The sequence below is a fragment of the Pholis gunnellus genome, assembly GCF_910591455.1.
Source record: "Pholis gunnellus genome assembly, chromosome: 12".
In the NCBI taxonomy this organism is placed as follows: Eukaryota; Metazoa; Chordata; class Actinopteri; order Perciformes; family Pholidae; genus Pholis; species Pholis gunnellus.
In genome coordinates this window covers 12663070-12683165 of record NC_136539.1, presented here as the reverse complement: position 1 = coordinate 12683165, position 20096 = coordinate 12663070, and the positions used below count along the sequence as shown (strand labels likewise).

At 40.2% G+C, this 20096-nt stretch overlaps 2 protein-coding genes across 4 annotated transcripts; both read left to right on the top strand.

The window, feature by feature from the left end:
• The first annotated feature begins 3980 nt into the window (after positions 1–3980).
• Positions 3981–19889, top strand: hoxd3a (homeobox D3a). Of its 3 annotated transcripts, none has more exons than XM_079170820.1 (4): positions 3981–4090; positions 15904–15963; positions 17617–18169; positions 18293–19889. In XM_079170820.1, the coding sequence occupies exons 3-4, from the start codon at positions 17719–17721 to the stop codon at positions 19042–19044; spliced, it is 1203 nt and encodes a 400-aa protein (XP_079026946.1). In that variant the 5' UTR covers positions 3981–4090; positions 15904–15963; positions 17617–17718; the 3' UTR covers positions 19045–19889. The 3 variants fall into 3 exon arrangements, with proteins under 3 accessions (XP_079026946.1, XP_079026944.1, XP_079026945.1); XM_079170818.1 differs by having other exon boundaries at positions 17617–18184; XM_079170819.1 differs by lacking the exon at positions 3981–4090 and having other exon boundaries at positions 15865–15963; positions 17617–18184.
• On the top strand, positions 7543–9051 carry hoxd4a (homeobox D4a). Its single transcript, XM_079169848.1, has 2 exons — positions 7543–8054; positions 8437–9051. Exons 1-2 carry the CDS (start codon positions 7604–7606, stop codon positions 8730–8732), a joined length of 747 nt encoding a protein of 248 aa, XP_079025974.1. The 5' UTR covers positions 7543–7603; the 3' UTR covers positions 8733–9051.
• Positions 19890–20096: the final 207 nt, after the last annotated feature.

Sequence of the window (20096 nt, the reverse complement as noted above, 5' to 3'; positions counted from 1 at the left end):
TTTAGCCACACAATTAAAAACATATTTCGTCGTCTAGAATAATAATTGAACGTGCACACATAAAGGCCAATGTCCTAGACTATTTTTGATGAAGATACTTTTTATTTACATTTACTTTTCTTAATTTGCAAAACAATGTTAGTTACAATTAAGCCTAATAAGACAGCTTGCTTTAACGTGAATTTTGCCAACATTTGCATATAGGCTGCTGCTAAAAAAACTAAAAAGGAAAGAAAATAAATACACTTGATATCGTCCTTTATGGGCAAAAAACGATCAGACTCATTTAACTTAAAAAATACTTAAAATATAACATATAACTTTAAATATATATATAATTTGAAATTATGTTTTGTTTATATCAATTCAAACATTACGTCAACATATTTTTTCCACATATCCAAGAAAAATGGAACCATTTTGTATACTATTATGTTTAATTTTTGTGTATCAACGAATTTGTATTATGATGAAGCTAAAACTAGTCTAATTGCTCTTTTGCACTTTAAGATACAATATGTTTCTAGTCGAGTGATAGAAACAAAAAGCACGGGGGGGGGGGGGCGCTTGTTTGTCTCCAGAGGACGTGGAGGGGCTTCTGCTATTATATGCACAACTGCTGCAGTCGAAATTCCTTTTTGTGAGAGGACAATTTACAACTTGGTAATAGACCTTTTTATGTGCCTCCATCGCCTGTCATTGGATGCCACTGGTCATGTGTGAGAGGCAAACGTCTTCATGGCTCTTTTCTTGATTTCCCAGGCGATTTTTTTTCCCACTGCATTCTGCGTCAATGGCGCTCTAACCGATACGCCACGGTCGGCTTTCTTAAAAATTGCATTCGTTTCATAAACGTCTGATCAGCACATATTTGCGGCACTGCGCTGCTCATTCTCCAGGATGACACGAGGAGCGTTTCAACTTTCTACACATCTGACCTCTTCATACACACAGCAGCACCGGCTCTTCACTGCTTTATCGAAATGCTCTGCATAGGTAAACCTCTAAGAATAAACATGGATTACCTCCCGGCTATAGGTAAGCCTTCTGTGTGATAATGGGCTTTATTAACGCTCATGTGTCTGCATGTGAAGTTTGACAGCTTCCGGTCTCATTATTCATGTAAATTAGCAGCAGGGTAATGGCTCTCATGCTATTTGCTTGTTTCACATGTTAGAATAAATTGTTTTATAAACTTAAAAAATGTGGGTAATGGTGTTAGTAATGATGACAAATGTGACGTTACTGCGGTTATGCTGCACGAATCGAGGAGTAGTATTTTAAGAAATAAACACCTGGATTATTAAATGTTTCTTAGAAATGTTTTCACATCTTTTACTTCGAGATTATTCTGCAGAAAAACAGCTCGTGTTTAAAGTCAGTGATGATGATGTCAGAGGAGTATTTGTTGATGCTCATCACTGAGTGCAGTCCCACGACTTAGAAAAACAATTATGGCACCAAACATTGCACATTTCGTTTTCAGTTGAAAGTAGCTTTCTGCACATCGACACGCCTTTAATATATATATATAGATATATACATCCTCCTGTTTATGAAACTAAAGCTCTATCATTTTGGATATCTTCAGCGACCAGAAAATCTGCATTGATCTGACAAACCCCACTATATTTGTACATGCTTTTCATTTGCTAAAATGCGACAAAGAACAAGTCTGCTTTGCTTTATTTCACATATGCAAGCCTGGCTTGAGAAGCAGAGTTTTCATAGCCGTCTTCAGCTGCCTGGAGATGGGGCCATCATGAACAAAGACAGTATTTCACTGTTGGCTGACAGGCAGCTGCGAAAGTATTTACAGCCTTACTGCAATGCGGCAAAATGGACCCTGGAAGACAGGCACAAGTAGAAGCCTGCAAATTAGACAGGGTTCACTCTGTGTTTTTCCAATTTGACAATGTTCATAGCTTACATCGTTTCTGAGTTTGTTGTATATATTTATGTATAATGTCTGACTGCAAGACTGCAAGCCCTGCATATATTTAAACAAATAGCAGTTTCATGGATCTGGTTTTCCCTTCTCACCCTTATTTAAATCTCCCCGGAGATGTAGTTCAATATTGCATTCTTTTGGATTATTGTGTGAAAACAACTGCTTCTTTATATCAAGTTATATGAAAGCTATAGGGTATAGCTGTTATGTTTGTATTATTTATTTAAAGTTTTTGGTTTTGTACTAGAAACAAATATATTTATTATCACCGTCATCATGTGCAGCAAGTTTATTTTGGTTTACCTGCTTCATAAGTAATAACGTCTACACTGGATACCGTGTCCTTTAGCATGGCACTCGTTTCATATTCAGGCTACACGTATATTTGGAAAATCAAGGCCAATTTGCCAAAGTTGATTCTAATTGTACCAAATGCAGTTTCATTTTGTTTCAAGAATTCAATTAAATCCAAGGGCCATCTTGTTTTAAGAGACACACATTGGAATAAACTAATTTGCATTTGGAAAGTGCAATTTCTTCTGCGTTCTTGCACATCTGTATCCATAGTTTTATCAAACAGATGATTAGGTGAAATGACTTGTTAGTATTTATGATTATTTTTTGCCGTGGGAAAGGGGGGGAAGCCATTAAAATGCCAGCAGAAGGCGCTGTTGCCCAACAGTGAGCCTCTCTGCTCCCATTCAGTCTCTTGCTCGCAGGTTCCCGTGCACAGTGATTGGCCCGGATACGTCGTCATGTGACGTAGTTCATTTTTTGAAAGTGGTTTTGGAGAATTGTATGTAAGACAATTTTGCCATTTTTGGCCATAAAAAGATCCGTGTTATCAAGTGAGATCTGCTGCTTTGATGCTGCATTTGGTGCTGTGTCGGATTTGTATTTGTATCTTCAAAGCCATCACGTGAATTACAGCAAACCACTTGTTTATTGCCATTACTTTATAAGACAGCACAGTGGATGCTTTGTAACCAGAGACCACTTGAGTCAATGAACTGTTTAAGCACTTTCACACATGATAATTGAGCGTCAAGAAAGTGTGCATGACATCCTCCTCGTGATGGTAATGGTGATGATGATGATGATGCTGACGATGAAGGAAACGGTCTGTGAGGAAGTTGATGGAGCTGGAAATAAATGACCTAGTTTTTATGCATAAAACTGCATGCACGTCATTAAACCAGCAGGAAATGTGTGAGTGCAGCTCGAACACCAGGTCATATACTAGTTTCACCCTCGAATTATCGTCAGGGAAATAACTTTTTATGAGGACATGCATGTAAAAAGTGACAAGCCTCTGATTTGATGCTCCCTCCATTTATCATACCTGCCCCACAGTGGCAGCCGTCCACACCTCAACACCATCAGCCCTCATGCGGTGCACAGGAAGAGGAGAGGAGGAGCAAAGCTGCTCCGCACTCTGGGATTGGCCCGGAAGAATTTTGAATGGCATCAGACGTGTCGTGTCACGTTCAATTTGGAGAAAAATGTACTTGAGCTCATCAGTGATGCAGGTTTCTGTTAACACTTTAGAGGTGAAGAGGCTCCAGTAACACGGTATCATTAGGTCTGTCCAGGAAGGAGCGATAAGAAATGAAATTATTTACTTAAATAAATGGAAAACAGGTCATAAGATTATTAATATTAATAGTCAGAGACAAAGTTATCAGACTTTCTTGTTTGTTTAAGAATTGCACATGGGACTTTTAGGCCTGCAAATAGCTATAATATGCAATAAAGTATTTTCTATTTTGTTGCAGTGCACCTCTGTTCCCATTTCTATCATGGCGGTTAGTCTACAACCTCCCAGCTTCCTCCTTTCTACCACTTTTCCTCAGTGCACATCAGTGTAATCGCCGTTATTGAGTAAGTGCAACTTTGAGGATTATTTATGGGCCTGCGCGGTGTTGTGAGTGGCTGTGAGGAAACACGTGATGCCATTAAAGTTTGTTTTATGGCCCGGGACTTGACAAGCCAAAATATAATTCTCATTGTGTATTAGAAAGAGCGTGCAGATGGGTTGGATTGCAGCTGGAATTGGAAGGGAGCTCGTATACCAGGCTGCTTTTTCCTTCAACGTGGATGTGTTTGTTCCGCGGCGTGCCATGTGTTTCGGTCTCTGTGGTAAGCTGTGTTTTATCATTATGCTCGTGGTATGGGCGTGTGATGTCACACGCATAATGCTCCGGCTGTACTGTTTCCTGCCTCTAAAAGCGGCTGCAGCGCGCGCTCAGAAGACCAGAGATATAATGCTGCAAGGAAATCGTGTTTAATCTCATTACTGAGCCTTGTTTGTGTTTAAACCTCTTCAGACTCAATCGATGCTTTTTCGGATGGTGCTATTCATGTTGTTGGTCTTATTCACTGCCTTATTATGTCGTTATGTGATAGCTTTGGGATTCTTATTCACTTGGAGGCGGAGGGATCAACCTGTTGTCACCAAAGTTTTTAAAGATTCCTAAAGAATTTGGGGAAATAATTTCAAAGACCATTCAAGTTTTTTTTTTATCTCATTGTATGACAATTGTATTGTAGCAATTTTAATAATTCACAATTCGTTTGTGCAATCTTAGCTAAAGTGTTAATAATATTGAAATATGTAAACAACTAAAAAAGCATTGATTACAACAATACAGGTTACAACAATAACATATTTAAAACAGTATGTGGCTGCTTCTTTATTCACTGTAGGCCTTAATGCTTTTCCTATGCAGCCCTTAAAATTATTAATTTCTTCAATCATTTACCTAATAATGGTTCAATAATATTTAATGCAAAGTTGACTGGACATTTAAGCATCTTTTTTTTTTCTTTAATCATTAAAAACATGCTCCCTTACTTCACCCGAAAATTTGATTAAATAGGCCTCATGTTTTCTCTTGGTACTAATCACTTAATATGGAACTTTTTAGTAGCAACACCTTGTTATTCTGAGTAAAAAAGAGTCCAGATGAACTAGTTAGCCTTTCGTTTAACACAAGCTGCCAGAAAGCGCTGACTTTATCATTCTTTTGTTGTGATTCTCGGCTTTGACCCGTCTGAAGACTAGCAGGGGAAGGTGAAAGACAGGTCAGGCTGTCTAACTAATGCTGAAATGTGAAGTGCAAGAACCATTTTTAAAATATTTAATAATTTATCTTTTAACTGTGGTCGAAACGAATATTTAATGTCTGCGGTATAACAATGCTCTTTACTTCGTATTAAGATATGTAGAAATACGTACATTTTGTTATTTTATTCCCACGTTTTGAAGGCCTGTATTGAAACTTGTCAACACGAATCAAGCTGAATTCGTAACCAACACGTTACATTATACAAAACGACTTGATGCACCATCAGTGAAAAGGCCTAATCAGTTAAACGTTGCACGCTTATTTTCTTCTTATTGAAGCACACATTGGCTGAATGTCTGGCCCAATCTTTAATCAAGCTTTTCAATAAGTGTCACGTGAACCCAGTCTCACGGTTGACCAAATATTCAAATCAAATATTTAATAATTATTTGATTGTTTGAAACTGGCAGACTCAAAGCGTCACGTATTAGGTGCCATACAATGTACATATTTTCTTATAAACTCTCAGATTGATAGGCTAAATATTTAGATGTAATTTCATTCGTACAATATTGACTTTGTGTGCTTGGATTTTTATTTTATTTATGTGTTTATTTATTTTTTGCTGATTCTGGTCTTTTAGGAAAAGAACCAGCCGATCTTCACCATTCTCAGCTTTAATTCATTTGTAAGATATCTTGCAGTAGCCGCCTTAACGGTTTAGTTAATGGCTGAAGGGGAATTGGTAAACTTTTGCACCCTTTGAGCTGTCAGCAGGACCCAAAATAATTGAACTTTTTGATAAGTTTGTAAATGATTTAGTTTGACCTCCTTGGCCTTAGCCTCATCTTTAGAGGCGGTGCTGATAAGCTGCTCTATATTAGCCACAAAATAGCATAATGGTTATCTGTTGATGAGTTTATACTGCCTTATTTGACCATTGCTTATCTTTGATTATGAGGTGACAGCTTACTAAAGCGAAACGTTATTTACGTTATTTAAATGAAGGTGGTTATTTTCACCTAATCATGAACTTGAGCTATGATGAAGAGGACCCACTGCACAGAAACCTAGGGGTTGACCTCAGATGCTGCCTGATATGCTCGGTGTCTTCGGCTTGTCATCTGGTGCTTAAATGGTCATGACCGTCCCTTGATAGAGGAAGCCTCTAGGCCTACCGTTTTATTTTTCTTTCTTTTTTTTTTACAGAAGCTGCTCTGACATGGCTTTTGACCTGAACTCTAGAAGATAATTGTACCAAAGAAACACATTAAAGAAAAACATCAAAACGAAAGACAAGGCTGCATTACTGAGAGAAAGAATGTTATGTGTTGAGACGGAACATAATTACAGCCTATAATAGGACTTCTTCACAGTGTTTTACCTCATGTGGTTGTGATGCATATCTCTTATCCCTTCTGTAACATTGTTTCTGCGAGCCACGCTAATTTTGTTTGGCTGAAGTGCTCCATAAATAAAGTGCTGTGGTCTGGTTGCTCACAGTGGCAGTGTCGCTTGCCGTCGTCTATATATACCCTGTAGAACCGAATTTGTGTGATGAAACCACAATCACAGATTCGATTCTAGGGGAGTATATGGTCGATGAAAAAACTTCGACTAAATGACTTAATGCCATCTTATTATCAGGCGTTCGGTGCCTGGCGTGCTCTCAGATGCTACGGTGACAGTGTTTGGTTTATGAATGAGAGCAAATCTGACAACACTTCACAAGAAGCGCTCAGGGCATATTGAAACTCTAGAGGGTTAAAGGAAATCCGACGCAAAGCGTTTCACATGAAAACAAACCTAATGAGGAATCATTTCTATTTAGATCAGTATGTTGGAATGAAATACCACATGGATTTACTCCAAGAAAAGAAAAAAAACCACAGCACACTCCAGCTGTAGCGTCTTCCTCCTTTGGGTCGCTTGTGTCTCTACATTATTGATTCCCAAAGGCTGCTGCTGCTGGCCAATAGGCTCACGAAACAGATTTTTTTTCTCTCAAAGGGATGGGAGCAGATGAAGTGATGAGATTCGTGTAACTTTTCGATGACCCCTTCTTGACAAAGACAGTGTCCATCAATTGTCCTCAGTCATTATTCGCTGCTTTTATGCCGAGGGGCTTTTTGTATCTTTTGTTGGTTTCTCTGTTGAACACCATGCCTTCAAGTCAGACCTTAGAAATATATATTTTTTATATCTGCAGCAACCCTACAGTCAGTGTTTCCTATGTCTTCATAATATATCAATTTAAAGTTAAATATAAGGTTGGAATTATGTGTGATTTTATTTTTATTTTTCCCAGCATGTCTTTTTATTATCCAAATGTACACGCAGATGTTCCTGTGTATTATATGTTGTTTTTTTTGCCACCGGGGTCTAATTGTGATACATCTTAAGCCATATAAAATTGCTTTTAGTTGTATGTTTACTCGTTTATGGACCAGCATCACCTCTATTGGCCGATCTGGTCACATGGTTCGCTAACTTTATTCAGTTGACACCAAGTAGGAGGGCTTTATGGAGGGAGGAAAAAAAAGACAACTCGAGAAAAATTAGTATTTTCTACCTTCAGAAATTAATGGCCATGAGTTCGTATATGGTGAACTCTAAGTATGTGGATCCCCAATTTCCTCCCTGCGAGGAATATTCACAAAATAACTATATACCTGAACAGGGCTCGGACTATTTCAGTCCAACGCAGGAGACAGACTTTCAGCATCCAGGGATCTACCCACGGTCAAACTACACGGAGCAGCCCTTCAGCTGCAACACTGTGCAGGACTCTACAGTGCAGCCACGGGGTCATGTGCACGAGAGATCCAGCCGCTCGAGTTCTTTTAGCGGAGAGACTGAGCCGGGGCCCCCGGTCCAAGTGTCCGGGCCCCCGGTTCAAGTGCCCGGCCCCCCGGTCCAAGTGGCTGGACCCCGGACTTGTGGACAGCAGCAAAACACAAAGAGCCAAAATGGGATACAGTCCAAGCAGCCTGCAGTAGTTTACCCCTGGATGAAGAAAGTCCACATTACTAACGGTAAGTTTTCAGCTTCTTCTTCTCTTACCAACTGAGACCTGTACTTTAGAAATCATTCAGTGTAATATTTATGAGAGTCTTTGAAAGGCCTCGCCAATTACACAAGTCATAAATTTTTATAGCTCAGGAAATAGGCCACTAGGTGAGCGCCTGAAAGCTCCGGAAAACGCGTATTGACCGGTTGTAATAGTGGTTAAATCTGCTGAAATTCAGTTAAAAATCACTCCTTATTTCCTGCTCTCGCTTCCACGTGAATGTTCTTAAAGTTTGAGCGCCCCGGGTATAGAGAGACTCCTCTTGTTGTATTGTTGTTGTTGTTTGCCTGCATGCTGCATTGGCCACATTTGGTGACTTTTTCTCCTGTTTGTTTTCTTTCTCCTAGTGAACCCGGATCACACAGGACCTGAGCCCAAACGGTGCAGAACAGCTTACACCCGGCAGCAGGTTTTGGAGCTTGAAAAGGAGTTTCATTTTAACAGGTATCTGACCAGGCGGCGACGGATCGAGATTGCCCACACTCTTTGTCTCTCCGAAAGGCAGATAAAAATCTGGTTTCAAAACAGACGGATGAAATGGAAGAAAGACCACAAACTACCCAACACCAAGGGCAGATCCGCACCAGCCAGCCATCTGCAAAGCATCCAGAAGGATAACCAGACTGATATCACTTCATTATAAGAGAGGAGGAAGGTGTCACACCTTTAGAAATAAACTGTACATATAAAAGACAGAGGTTGCATCTGACTTTTGCATGGACTGATGTTGTTTTTAGCCATTTTTTTATTTAACAAAGACCCCAGCAGTGTTGACTCATGAGTCAGAAAACCAATCAGTCTTTGTGAGAGTGAAAGGTTTGAAAGTTCTTCATTGTTTTAATTTCTTCAAAGAGACACAAAAACATCGAAAGAAACTTTTCATTTTTTTTTGGACGTTACCCACCTGAGGACATTTAATGATCAACCTCGGCTGGTTTCATGGATTTAAACAAAGTGTTGCAGCTCTGCCCACGTGGATTCACGTTGGTTCAAAGATTGAAATATCTTTATTCAGAACAGGAAAACCTTTGGTTCAAATTACACACACACACAGAGATTATTTCCGTTTATCTTCCGATTTAATCCTCACTTTAAATGCACAATATATACGAATATACTTGAAGGAACCAATATTTGCAAAGAGCACGCCAAACACAACCTACTTTCGTGAGTTGCAAAAAAACCCCGTTGAATATTTTGTTCTACGTTTATTTGTGACTAGTATGTTTTAACTTATTTTGTACAATAAAGCTTAGATTTTTTTTAGCCTAAATATTATTCCTAAAAGCAAGACATTCCTGTGTGCACACTATTCGGAGTGCCCTTATAAATCTCTCCTGACATCTTTGTAAACAGTGTACATTTTCAGAGGCTCTCTCGTGCCATTGAAAGACTTATATGAAAGATCATTTGTTCCAGCATGGCATCAAATTGATATTGGATGTTTCTCATCGGAAAAAATCGAATTCAGAATATTTAGGAGTATGTTTATTTTTTTTAAATATGATTTGTTTACGTCATTATTTATTTGTTTAAAAAACGTGTACATTTTCGTATGGCACACATACAATTTTAATTAAAAGTATTCGTTCAACTTTAATTAATCTAAAATATGTTTGAACTCTTGTGGATTATTAGCATGGCTTTATGCAAAGTTTTAGTCTTTAGTTAATGTGGGAATCTTCTAGTTTTTCATTTACATCGAGCTAACCGAGGGGGGCTTTCACGTCATGTTTCAAGACAGATATTTCTTGTTTTAAACCGTCATTGTCTTCGGACACAAAAAAGCACAGAAGCTCTCCCAGTACGAAGAAGTCTTCTCTGTGAAGCCTTTGCGATGAGAGGCTTGAAAAGGTATTTCAACCGAAGGTCGACAAAGCAGCAGTGGCAGGTTCATCCAGGGGACACATTTCAGCCGCAAGGACTGACCCCAACACCCCTGACCCGCCGGACAAGGAGCATTTTCTCTCCCAGGCGCTGTTCGCTTTGGTTTGGAGGTTTTTTTTTCCACACTTAAAAAGCCAAAGCATTCAAAGCAAGAGTCAGTGCGTGAATTCCATAGTTTTTACACGTGTTTCAACAGCAGGCCTATTTAAAAGCTTCTGATTTGTGCATTTGTCTCCTCATGTCAATATGCAATCTTTTGGTTTTATTTTTGTACATGCTTTTTACCTTGTATTGTGCATTGAGATGCGAGAAGTATATTGGAAAAATAAAGATTTCTACTGAATATGCATTTAAAGAACTGCAGAGAGCACTTTGTCGCGATTTAAAAAAAATATTTACTCCATTTGAGGAGTAGTTAGATTCCCAAGGAAATGTATTTTCACGGTCACACTGAGGTATTTTATAATGTTTCTCATTGCTCAAAGGTTTATTTATTTATTTAATTTATGTCCATGGGGTTATTTAGTGCCATTCGTTTGGTGCCAATTTCAAAAGGATGACTTTTGGTGGGCAGAAAGTTTCTTCGGTGGTAACACGCGTGTGGAGCCATTTGGACATTTAGCCCCCTTTTACAAAACAGCCACAAATGCACCAAATGCGCGCTGCATGGGCAAATTCAGCCTCTTCTCGTGTCAAGCATGAAACCAATGAGCATAAACATATCATTGGTCTACATGAGTGTGGCATATCTTTAAAAAAAAATTGTTAAAGAACGAGTTTATCATAGTTTCCACTTATGAGCTCTTATCGAAAGGAGCGATTGCGCTGAAACATCCTCATGGGCTCTGAGCTTTTCAAGGGGATTTTATTCAATGAAAACTGGGTTGTTAGAAGATTTTGACGTGTCTTTATTGCACAGATTTACACAAGTCTTTATCACAGAAACACACATGAGATACACTTGCCTGATTCAAACTGACATATAAAAACTTTTTCAAAGCAAATCCAGACAACGCCACATGTATCATTAAGTAAACATACACACATGATGAACTATTATATGAAATGGGCTAATAGGCCTATGTATTTGATATTAACCCCCCTCGTGCTTCACGGGCTATGCCTTTATTGAATAAGACCCACTGCTACACTGACCTCCGACCCTCTACAGTGCAAAACCAGTGCTGATACAAACAAAAGTGGTCATAAACGGACATGTGGAAAGACAATCTTCAGTCACCCGGCAGTGTTTTCATCCCCAGTGACCACTGTCTCATCCCCGCTGAGCGCACGCGGGGCTACAGGCGTGCACATGGCGCTTATATGTTTGTGTATACGTGTAAAATATACGCATGTGTCATATAGATTCAGAGAGAAGCTGAGACAAAGTGATGCTACCAATCCACCATCCTGCCATAAATGATCTGCACATAGATGCTGAAGAGAGGATGAGCGAGAGAGGGGGAGGGGAGAGGAGGGGGAGTGTAGGGTGGGGGGTGCTATTAGCACTATTGGAAAACTAACCTACCTAATACATAACTAGTTGAGATAACTAGTGCTGTTTATATATTCCATAAAAGTTTATTTATTATTTAAAAGCTATTTAATATGGAGTCTGACCTGCTGGTATTAAAACGTGAATTGAAATTAAATCGCAACACAGTTCCCTACAGCAATTATCAGGTGAGAGCAGCCTACTACCACGTACAGTGTGCAGCCACACTGACCTACATGTCTGAACAGCAATAAATGGGAGCCAAAGGCAGTGCCATTTTCAATGACACTGCACCCAGTGCAGGAATACAACGTCGTCGCTCTCCATCCGGCCATATTTGATTTCCAGCTGTTTTTTCGCAGAAGCCTCTCCGAGCCAGACAACCCCCCTAAGATATATTAAAGTGCGCTGTCTGCATTCAGAGATATAATCCAGAGACTATACCGCTCCGCTCTCTATTCTCGACCACGTGATTGTCTAAATAATTAATGCAGCACGTCCCCCTAGAAACACGGCGTCGTCATTAATCGCAAGGACTCTATCAGACTTGAAAACTGAAGAGATCCCCCAAGAAAATAATATCCGATACCCGGCGCAACCGTAGCCCCGCACTTTAGCAACACATCCTAACCGATGGATGCTTGGGTAGGTAAATATTTCAGCATTTTTTCATGTTGCCATAGCCGGTAAATGACGATATCAAATGTCGTGATATTTGATAAATTGTTGCCTTTTGATCTGTGCGCTCTGAGCAGGATTGCATGCTGTGGTGTTGTCGCTGTACGCATGTCTTCTTTTGTATATCATATATTAGGAAAGGTAGAATGTTTGGGCTTGCTGGATTGATAGGGTAAATGGTAGAAACTAAAGGGCAGTGACATGTATTTATGGGTGCTCGCTCTGAATAAATGCTCTTTCGGACATAGCTCATTGTGGCCCCTCCACAGGGCCCACTGACTCTTTATTTAATGTCTTGTTCAGATTTATACCACTTTAGTGCAAAAATAAAAAAGGTACTTTAGATAGTTAAGAAACAGCGGTTGAATTACAATTTGTTTGAACATGTCATGATTTATGTCGTTAAAGTTTTCATCATAAGATGAATAAAAGGTTATATTTCATTTTTGCTTGAGAGGACAGAGCTGGATTTCTACAGCTTTTATTGTTAGTGGGGGGTGATTTGATTTTGATTTCTAAGAAGTCGTGGAAGTTTGGGCAGGCTGACAGTTCTGCCGCCTTGTAAATCATTCTCAGTAATTCCTGAAAGGGTTCGAGGCTGTTGGGGGGCCGGGCGAAAACTGTAAATCTTTCACTTTTATTGCCCTCTGAACATATGCTGCGACGCTACCAGTCCTGCATTTCTTCTTGTTCTTGTTCTTCTTCTCAGCAAAGATAACCTACCGCTGAAACAGCCGACGCTCCCCGCGGCTCCAAATCGTCCTCTTCCAATCCATTCTAGTCTTTTCCAATATATTTATTTATTGGTTATCAAACCCTGCCATTTTTCTTCTTTTTTTTAAAAATGTCTCTGTGATTGATATTGAAAACAATGCAGGAGAAGACAAGGCTCTCTCACTCTTTGTGTTTGAGATGTGTGTGAAGGCAGAAACAACAAACAAAAGATGATAATGTGGTTTATTTGAACACAATCCAGCCCCAGCTGGAAGAAAATGCCCACATGTCGTTTATTTCATAAATCCTTTTCAAAATGCATGTCCCACATCATCGCAGTAACTGGGTGACTAAAATAGGACATCGATAGGGAGTGGAATATAAGTATAGTATACTATTCAAAATACTTAACTGTGGTGCGTTTATGGCCCACTTTGAAAGTTTCATTGTGAAATTTCTTTAAAGAACTAATTAAGAGAAAATCTACAAAAGGCTGGAAATCTCAAAGCTGCTTTAACATATTAAATGCTCAGAAATTAATTATAATAACGTCCGCAAACCCACTTCTCTATATGTTGTAAACATTGCTCTGGTGGAGCAGGAGCATGTTCACATCTTTATTATTAATACCTTAACAACGGCATATAATATAATGCTTATGTTTAAATACTGAAGTGCAGGCGAGTTGCAATTCAGGGGGAGATGAAAAGAAATCGGCAGTGGAACATTTTCACACAGTTCAGATGAGGAAATAAACGCCACCCTTTATCAAAATGGATTGGTTCGGTAGGGCTCGGTTGTAGAAGAGAACAATCACGTGAACAAATATGCTTGTATCTTAAGGCAGCGCCTTTATTTGTCATCACAAAGCTTCCGAAACACCCCCCAAAAAATCCAAATCTTAGCTCCAAATGTGTACAGGCCTACCCGTTTGTGAATTCCTGTATATTTCAATGGGTGATTGATTGCCAGGGATTTTTTTTTCTGGAATAAGGATACCTTGTTCGCTTTTTATTGGTAGTTGAATGCGAGTCCTTCCATTCTTTCGGGAATACTGTCTCCATTGGTATATGGAAATGTCTGAAAAACAGCAAGATCAGGTTTAGGACAGCATTGTCTACAGACAAAGGGTGAAGGATTTATTCTAGAGACTGCATGGAAAGCAACTGAGACTGAGAGGGAAGCTGGTTTATGATGAATTGATTCGCAGGTAAGCAATCGCATGGCAGAAAGCAACCTTTAACCACGGGTTAATATAATGCAAGGAAATATATATGATTTATTCCACTCAAGGAGGTGATGCTTGTTAATGTCGCTCTCGCCGGCGACCGTGCGGATATGGAGTCCACTGCTTCTCCTCAAAGGCAGATTCATACATTTTTTTTCTTTTTTGGGAAAGTGCGTTCAAATATTATCGACAGATTGAGCTCGAGCTGCCCAGCTGCTTTTCAGCTGATTTCACGTTTCGATGAAAACCGGCTCGGAGGGAAGAAGTAGGAGAGGAACTTTTCTTTTTGACTCTTGGATCGTAAATCACATTAATTTGTTGTCTTATCGTCACAGTGGCGTTTGCCGTGATTTATGTGGTTTCAACTATATGGCTTTGTTAACCTGCAACGTTATATTATACATGAATTCATATTGGATGTTTTGAAGGATTACCGGGCTGGATAGTGAACAAGGATTGAGGCAAATACTTAATTTTCCTACTATTTGGATACTTTTTTGGCTCACTTGTATGCGGTTAATTCTAACTCATGTGATTATTTATATATTTTTTCTTTGGTGTTGGGAATTGAAATTAGGCCCATCTCACAATATAAACGTATTAATTGTATATTTTAGTTGATTATTCTCCATATTATGCTAACAGATTAACTGTTTTACAATGGATTAGGCTTTCATTTATGTGCACTTCATCTTTATTCTAGTAACTGTGCGTTTGTGCACAACAGCTGCTGAATTTCTACCGAAATCTACAAAAAGCAGCATTATAGTAAAACCTTCTGCTGCAACTGGTGATTTAGAATTATTTTAACAGCTTTCTCCACAAACAACAGCGAGTAGAGACAACAATGCCACACTGTTATCAAATGCAGTTATTTCTTGCATATTTCAAACAATAACAAAACGCCTCTCACGTGGTGTTTAACTTGATATGAACAGAGTTCGCGCCGCTAACCTAAAGAAAAGACTAACTGGGATAATAACACTCCACATTGAGTCCGGCCCATTGTGTGAACCAAACTTACCGTAACAACGCGTAGGCGAAGAACACTGTTGTTTGAAAAGAGGACCATGTCTGCTACTAGTAGCCCAGTGTGCTCAAAAAGCACTTCAGGCGATTATCGACCAGCTTTAACACATATTCCACATCGAAGGAATCTTAAATCTCCATGATTATATTTGAAGTAGTTATCCTCCAGCGCAAGCAGGGAAACAGAGGTGGTTTCACACTCAGTAAAAAAACAATTCACTGAAAGTTCCTTTTTAATTTCTGATTTCTTTCCGTCGGTCGAGCATCTTCTCCTCCGTTTCAGTCACCGCTGAAAAGCTGCTTTGAATTTAAGTTAAGAGTTGAGTCTACTTGTAGCCAGACTGCTAGTTGTTCATTAAACTTTGGCTTAATGCTGAATGACCCAAAGGTCACCTGAAAAAGCTTATGACTGCTAAATATTTGGGCTGGCTCTTTGTGTAAAAAGTGCACATGTAAGACTTTTTTACTCTCAAGCGGAGACTTGGAAAAAAAAAAGTGTCATATGTAGGTCATTGCAGAAGAATTGCAGTCAAAATTAAACAGGCCACAAATGTATTTATTAATTCCCCAGGAATTATTTGAATTAAAATGTATTTTTTATTGGAGCTGTTAAAATTCAATAAATATGATTTCATGTATTTTCTGAGAGAAGATTGGGCTTGATGATATTAATCTTAATTTTTGTGTAAAATATGTCTGTATATTATAGCCTCGAATTTGAAGCTCATATTTGAATGTGATTAGATCTAATGTGAAGAAACATTTATTTAATTTCTCTTTCAGGTCGAGGTGGGAGCAGTGATGAATGCGTGAGGGATATAAAAGAGATTTGTGCAGATTTCGGTGAGTAACATTTCTTTAATGAAGGGAGTGGACAGCACAGTCCAACTTCTAACAAGGTGAAAGGGTGATTTGTTATTAGACTACATATTAACGCTCACAGTGTTTCACAGGAGGCTTAAATCACGAACACAGACAATGAGGGATGGCTTTAACTTCGCCTGTACGGGTAATTATTTGCGCAGGCCAGAGTCCCATTCCAACATGTCCAACGCTGCATGAACAAAAACAACTACAGCGCACTTAATGCTATTTTTTTCCACAATACATTAAAATATAAAATAACATTAATTATGTTTACATCCTTCTCGAACATTACTCAAAAACATGCAAATTGTAAAACGTAAAATCAAGGAGAATTTCACCATTTCCTCCCACGATTCCCACACGTTAACCGATGCGTAATCGCCAATATCCCCTGTCTCTTTTAAAGCAGCAAACTCTCTCCAGTCTTTCACCTCGGTGTTTGGCTGCAGACTCGCGCACAGCCAGAATGGGGCCATCGTTTATAAACCGAGCCTCTGTATGGGAGAAGTCGCCGAGTATGAAATTCTTTCCCTTGCCTTCCTCCTACGCTTAGTTTTACACTTCTGAGGGCTGCGAGTCTTGAGGACTGTTTTGCTTTTCATTCCTCTCTGAGGCCATTTACAACCATAACATTCACGGTCATAAATTTTGCCGCGGTCCACACTGACAGGTGCAATTGTTATGCACGGCGCAGGCTGCACCTCCTCAAGCCACCAACATACAGTACAGGGCCCTTTGATATTTGTGTTTCAACTTATAGTTCATGTGCTGGCGTGCGTTTCTCTGTTATATTCTGAAAACAAATGTTGCTGCTTTTGAAAATATCCAGAATATTTGATACATTTTCTCAGAAATTATTTTTTTCTTTTCTGCAATTAAAGATACATTTTTGCACAAATGGGTTAGAGGCAGAACACAACCAACCAGCAAAGGCTAAAGGCTAATGAAATATCATATCTACCCCCCCTCCCAACAACTCTCTCACTCCCTCCCTCACTCACTCACTCACTCACTCACTCACACACACACACGCACGCACACACACACACACACACACACACACACAGACACACACACACACACACACACACACACACACACACACACACACACACACACACACACAGTTACTCACCTACAGTTTTATATTAACATTAATAACACAGTGGAGGAGATTAGCATGGAGCTTCCTGTGTGCGTAAACGTGTGATCCAAACGCATGCGCGCGGCCTTGGTGGGCGATATATTTCTGCTGCAGGGAACAATGCATGACGGGCTTTGTCAAGCCTTGTGATTAGTGAAAAGGGTATTGTGTGTACGTGTGTGTCAAAAGCTGATTCAGCTTATTTCTGAGGGACTCCTAAAGCCCCTCAGAGGGTCCTTTTATCGCAAGTTAATCTTTAACTGTTTTGTGCCAGAAATGAATCTGGGGCTGGGAGATGTATCACAGTTAGAGACAGTTTGTGATTTCCAATTCAATAGCTGCTGCAGCACGAGTCTTGGGCCAAGCAGAGTGATTTGTCTGCTTTATTGTGAATTTAAACCCTGAATATTGCACAGACGTTGCAGCTATGAGTGTGGTCCTTATGCATGTGAACCCAGATGAGTCTGATATAATTCTCTTTGTAGGTCACAGACTGGATCAACGGTGGGAAACACCTATCACGTGAATAAACAACACCCATGCCACTGGATAGAGTTGCACTGGCATATTGGCTTTGAATCCACAAAATGCAGAAAGCAACATACTACGATAACTCTGGACTGTTTGGAGGCTACACCTTCCCCAAACCAGACTCTTACAACTACGGCCCCGCTCATCAGCCCTACGCTGCTTCTAGCATTGAGAATGACTACCAGGGCTCCGTGTGTCCCACCCAGACCTCTGTCGTCCGGCCACCAACCCTCAAAGACAGTGACCTGAACGGAGACTGCATGAGACAAAGCAGCAGTATAAGCAACAGCAACAGCAGCAGCCAAGCTACGAGTATTGGGGAGCAGCAGGCACCACCACTGTCCGCATCCTCTCCCAGCTCCATCAGCTCTGCACCCCAGAAGAAGAAATCCCCTTCCAGTAGCGCTGCCAGTACTGCCACACCAACCCTCACAAAGCAAATATTCCCCTGGATGAAGGAGACCCGACAGAACTCAAAGCAGAAGGGCAACAACTGCACCAGTGCAGGTAGAGATCATGATGGTGCGTGTGGGGGAAGGGGTACGGGGGGTGGACTGGGCCTTGTTTATGATTGCATTGGTAGTAACATGGCTGAAAAGTGGCTAAGATGATGCTGTGGTTCCTTTACAGGTGGCGAGTTGAGTGACGAGAAGAGCCCACCGGGACCAGCCTCCAAACGGGTCAGAACTGCTTACACCAGTGCACAACTTGTGGAGCTGGAGAAGGAGTTTCACTTTAACCGCTATCTTTGTCGACCTCGGAGAGTGGAAATGGCAAATCTGTTGAATCTCACCGAGCGTCAAATAAAGATCTGGTTTCAAAACAGGAGGATGAAATACAAAAAGGACCAGAAGTCTAAAGGGCTCGCGCACTCTCCCCTGGGACACTCCCCGGATAGAAGCCCGCCGCTGAGTGGCCCAAATCACATTGGATACTCTGGCCAGCTCCAAAACGTGAACAGCCTCAGCTATGACGCGCCCTCGCCCCCGTCCTTCGCGAAACCCCAGCAAAACATGTACGGGTTGGCCGCGTACACGGCACCCTTGGGTGGCTGCATCCCGCAACAGAAGAGGTACCCGGGATCCGAGTATGAGCACCACGGCATGCAGAGCAACGGCAGCTTCGCCAACGCCAATTTGCAAGGCAGCCCCGTTTATGTGGGTGGGAATTTTGTTGATTCCATGCCAGCCTCTGGCCCCATGTTCAACCTCGGCCACCTTCCCCACCCCTCATCCACGAGTGTGGACTACAGCTGTGCCGCTCAGATCCCAGGAAACCACCATCATGGACCCTGTGATCCCCATCCCACATACACAGACCTCACCTCTCACCAAGCGTCTCAGGGAAGGATTCAGGAAGCGCCTAAACTCACGCATTTGTAATATGTGGTTTCTGTGTGTGTGTATGTGTGTGTGTGTGTGTGTGTATGTGCGCGCGCGTGCGTGCGTGTATGTGTGCCAAAATTATGTTGCGCTCTTTTTATTACCTCACTAGTCTAATAACTACACTCCAAGAGAGTCATGTGTATTATTACAGTATTATTGATATTACTATTAATGCTATTGTGTAATTATTTTCTGAATAATGCAGCTTTGTCCATTTCTGTTGAATATTTGGGGATGCGTAGAGGCAGAATAGCCTGGTCGTGAGTTGTTCCTTCTCTTTGTTTATTTCTCAAGTGCAATGCGCAAATTTTGACTGAATATTTCATGCCGTTACTTGAAGGTAAGTCTTGTATCTCGAAAGTAGACGCTCATCTTTAGAGGGAAGGACTTTTGTAGGGAAATTTTCGTCTGTTTTGTAGGATCTCATTCTCCTCACGGGCATCCTATTTATTTATTTTGTATCATTTTGCATAATCTTTCGTATTAGCAAATAGCCTATTTATTATTTAATTACTTTTTGTATTGCACATTATTTATCGTTTATATGCGAGTATTTATAAGTGTGGAGTTTTTTGTAAGATTGGACAGATCAGTGCACTTGGAAGTGTTGGCAAAACAGGGTTTGAAAAAAATGCTATGACTCGCAGTGTATTGTTGAAAGAAGAGCATTTCTAATTGTAAATCTGGGATAAATGGGACATTTGATAGTGTATAAACTCCACTATATGTCCATGGTTAATCTTGTGTCAAACCTAAAGCAAAACGTAGACTATCGAAGTATGAAATATTATACACACCAGCATGTCATTTTGTGTAGTCCATTACTATTTTTTATTTGTCTTCCATTGTTATTCCATTCAGTTGGATATCCATAAATTTATGAAATCCTAATGATATTGAAATGTTATATTTTATTGTGTTTAACATTTTGTAAATAAAGTGCTCAAACTTGTATTTTTTATTGCATTTTTTTTAAACACCCTGCAGCACTGGTCGCCTACTGTATCTTATTATTTTAATTCCTCCCAGTGAAACTGTCAGGTAAGAGT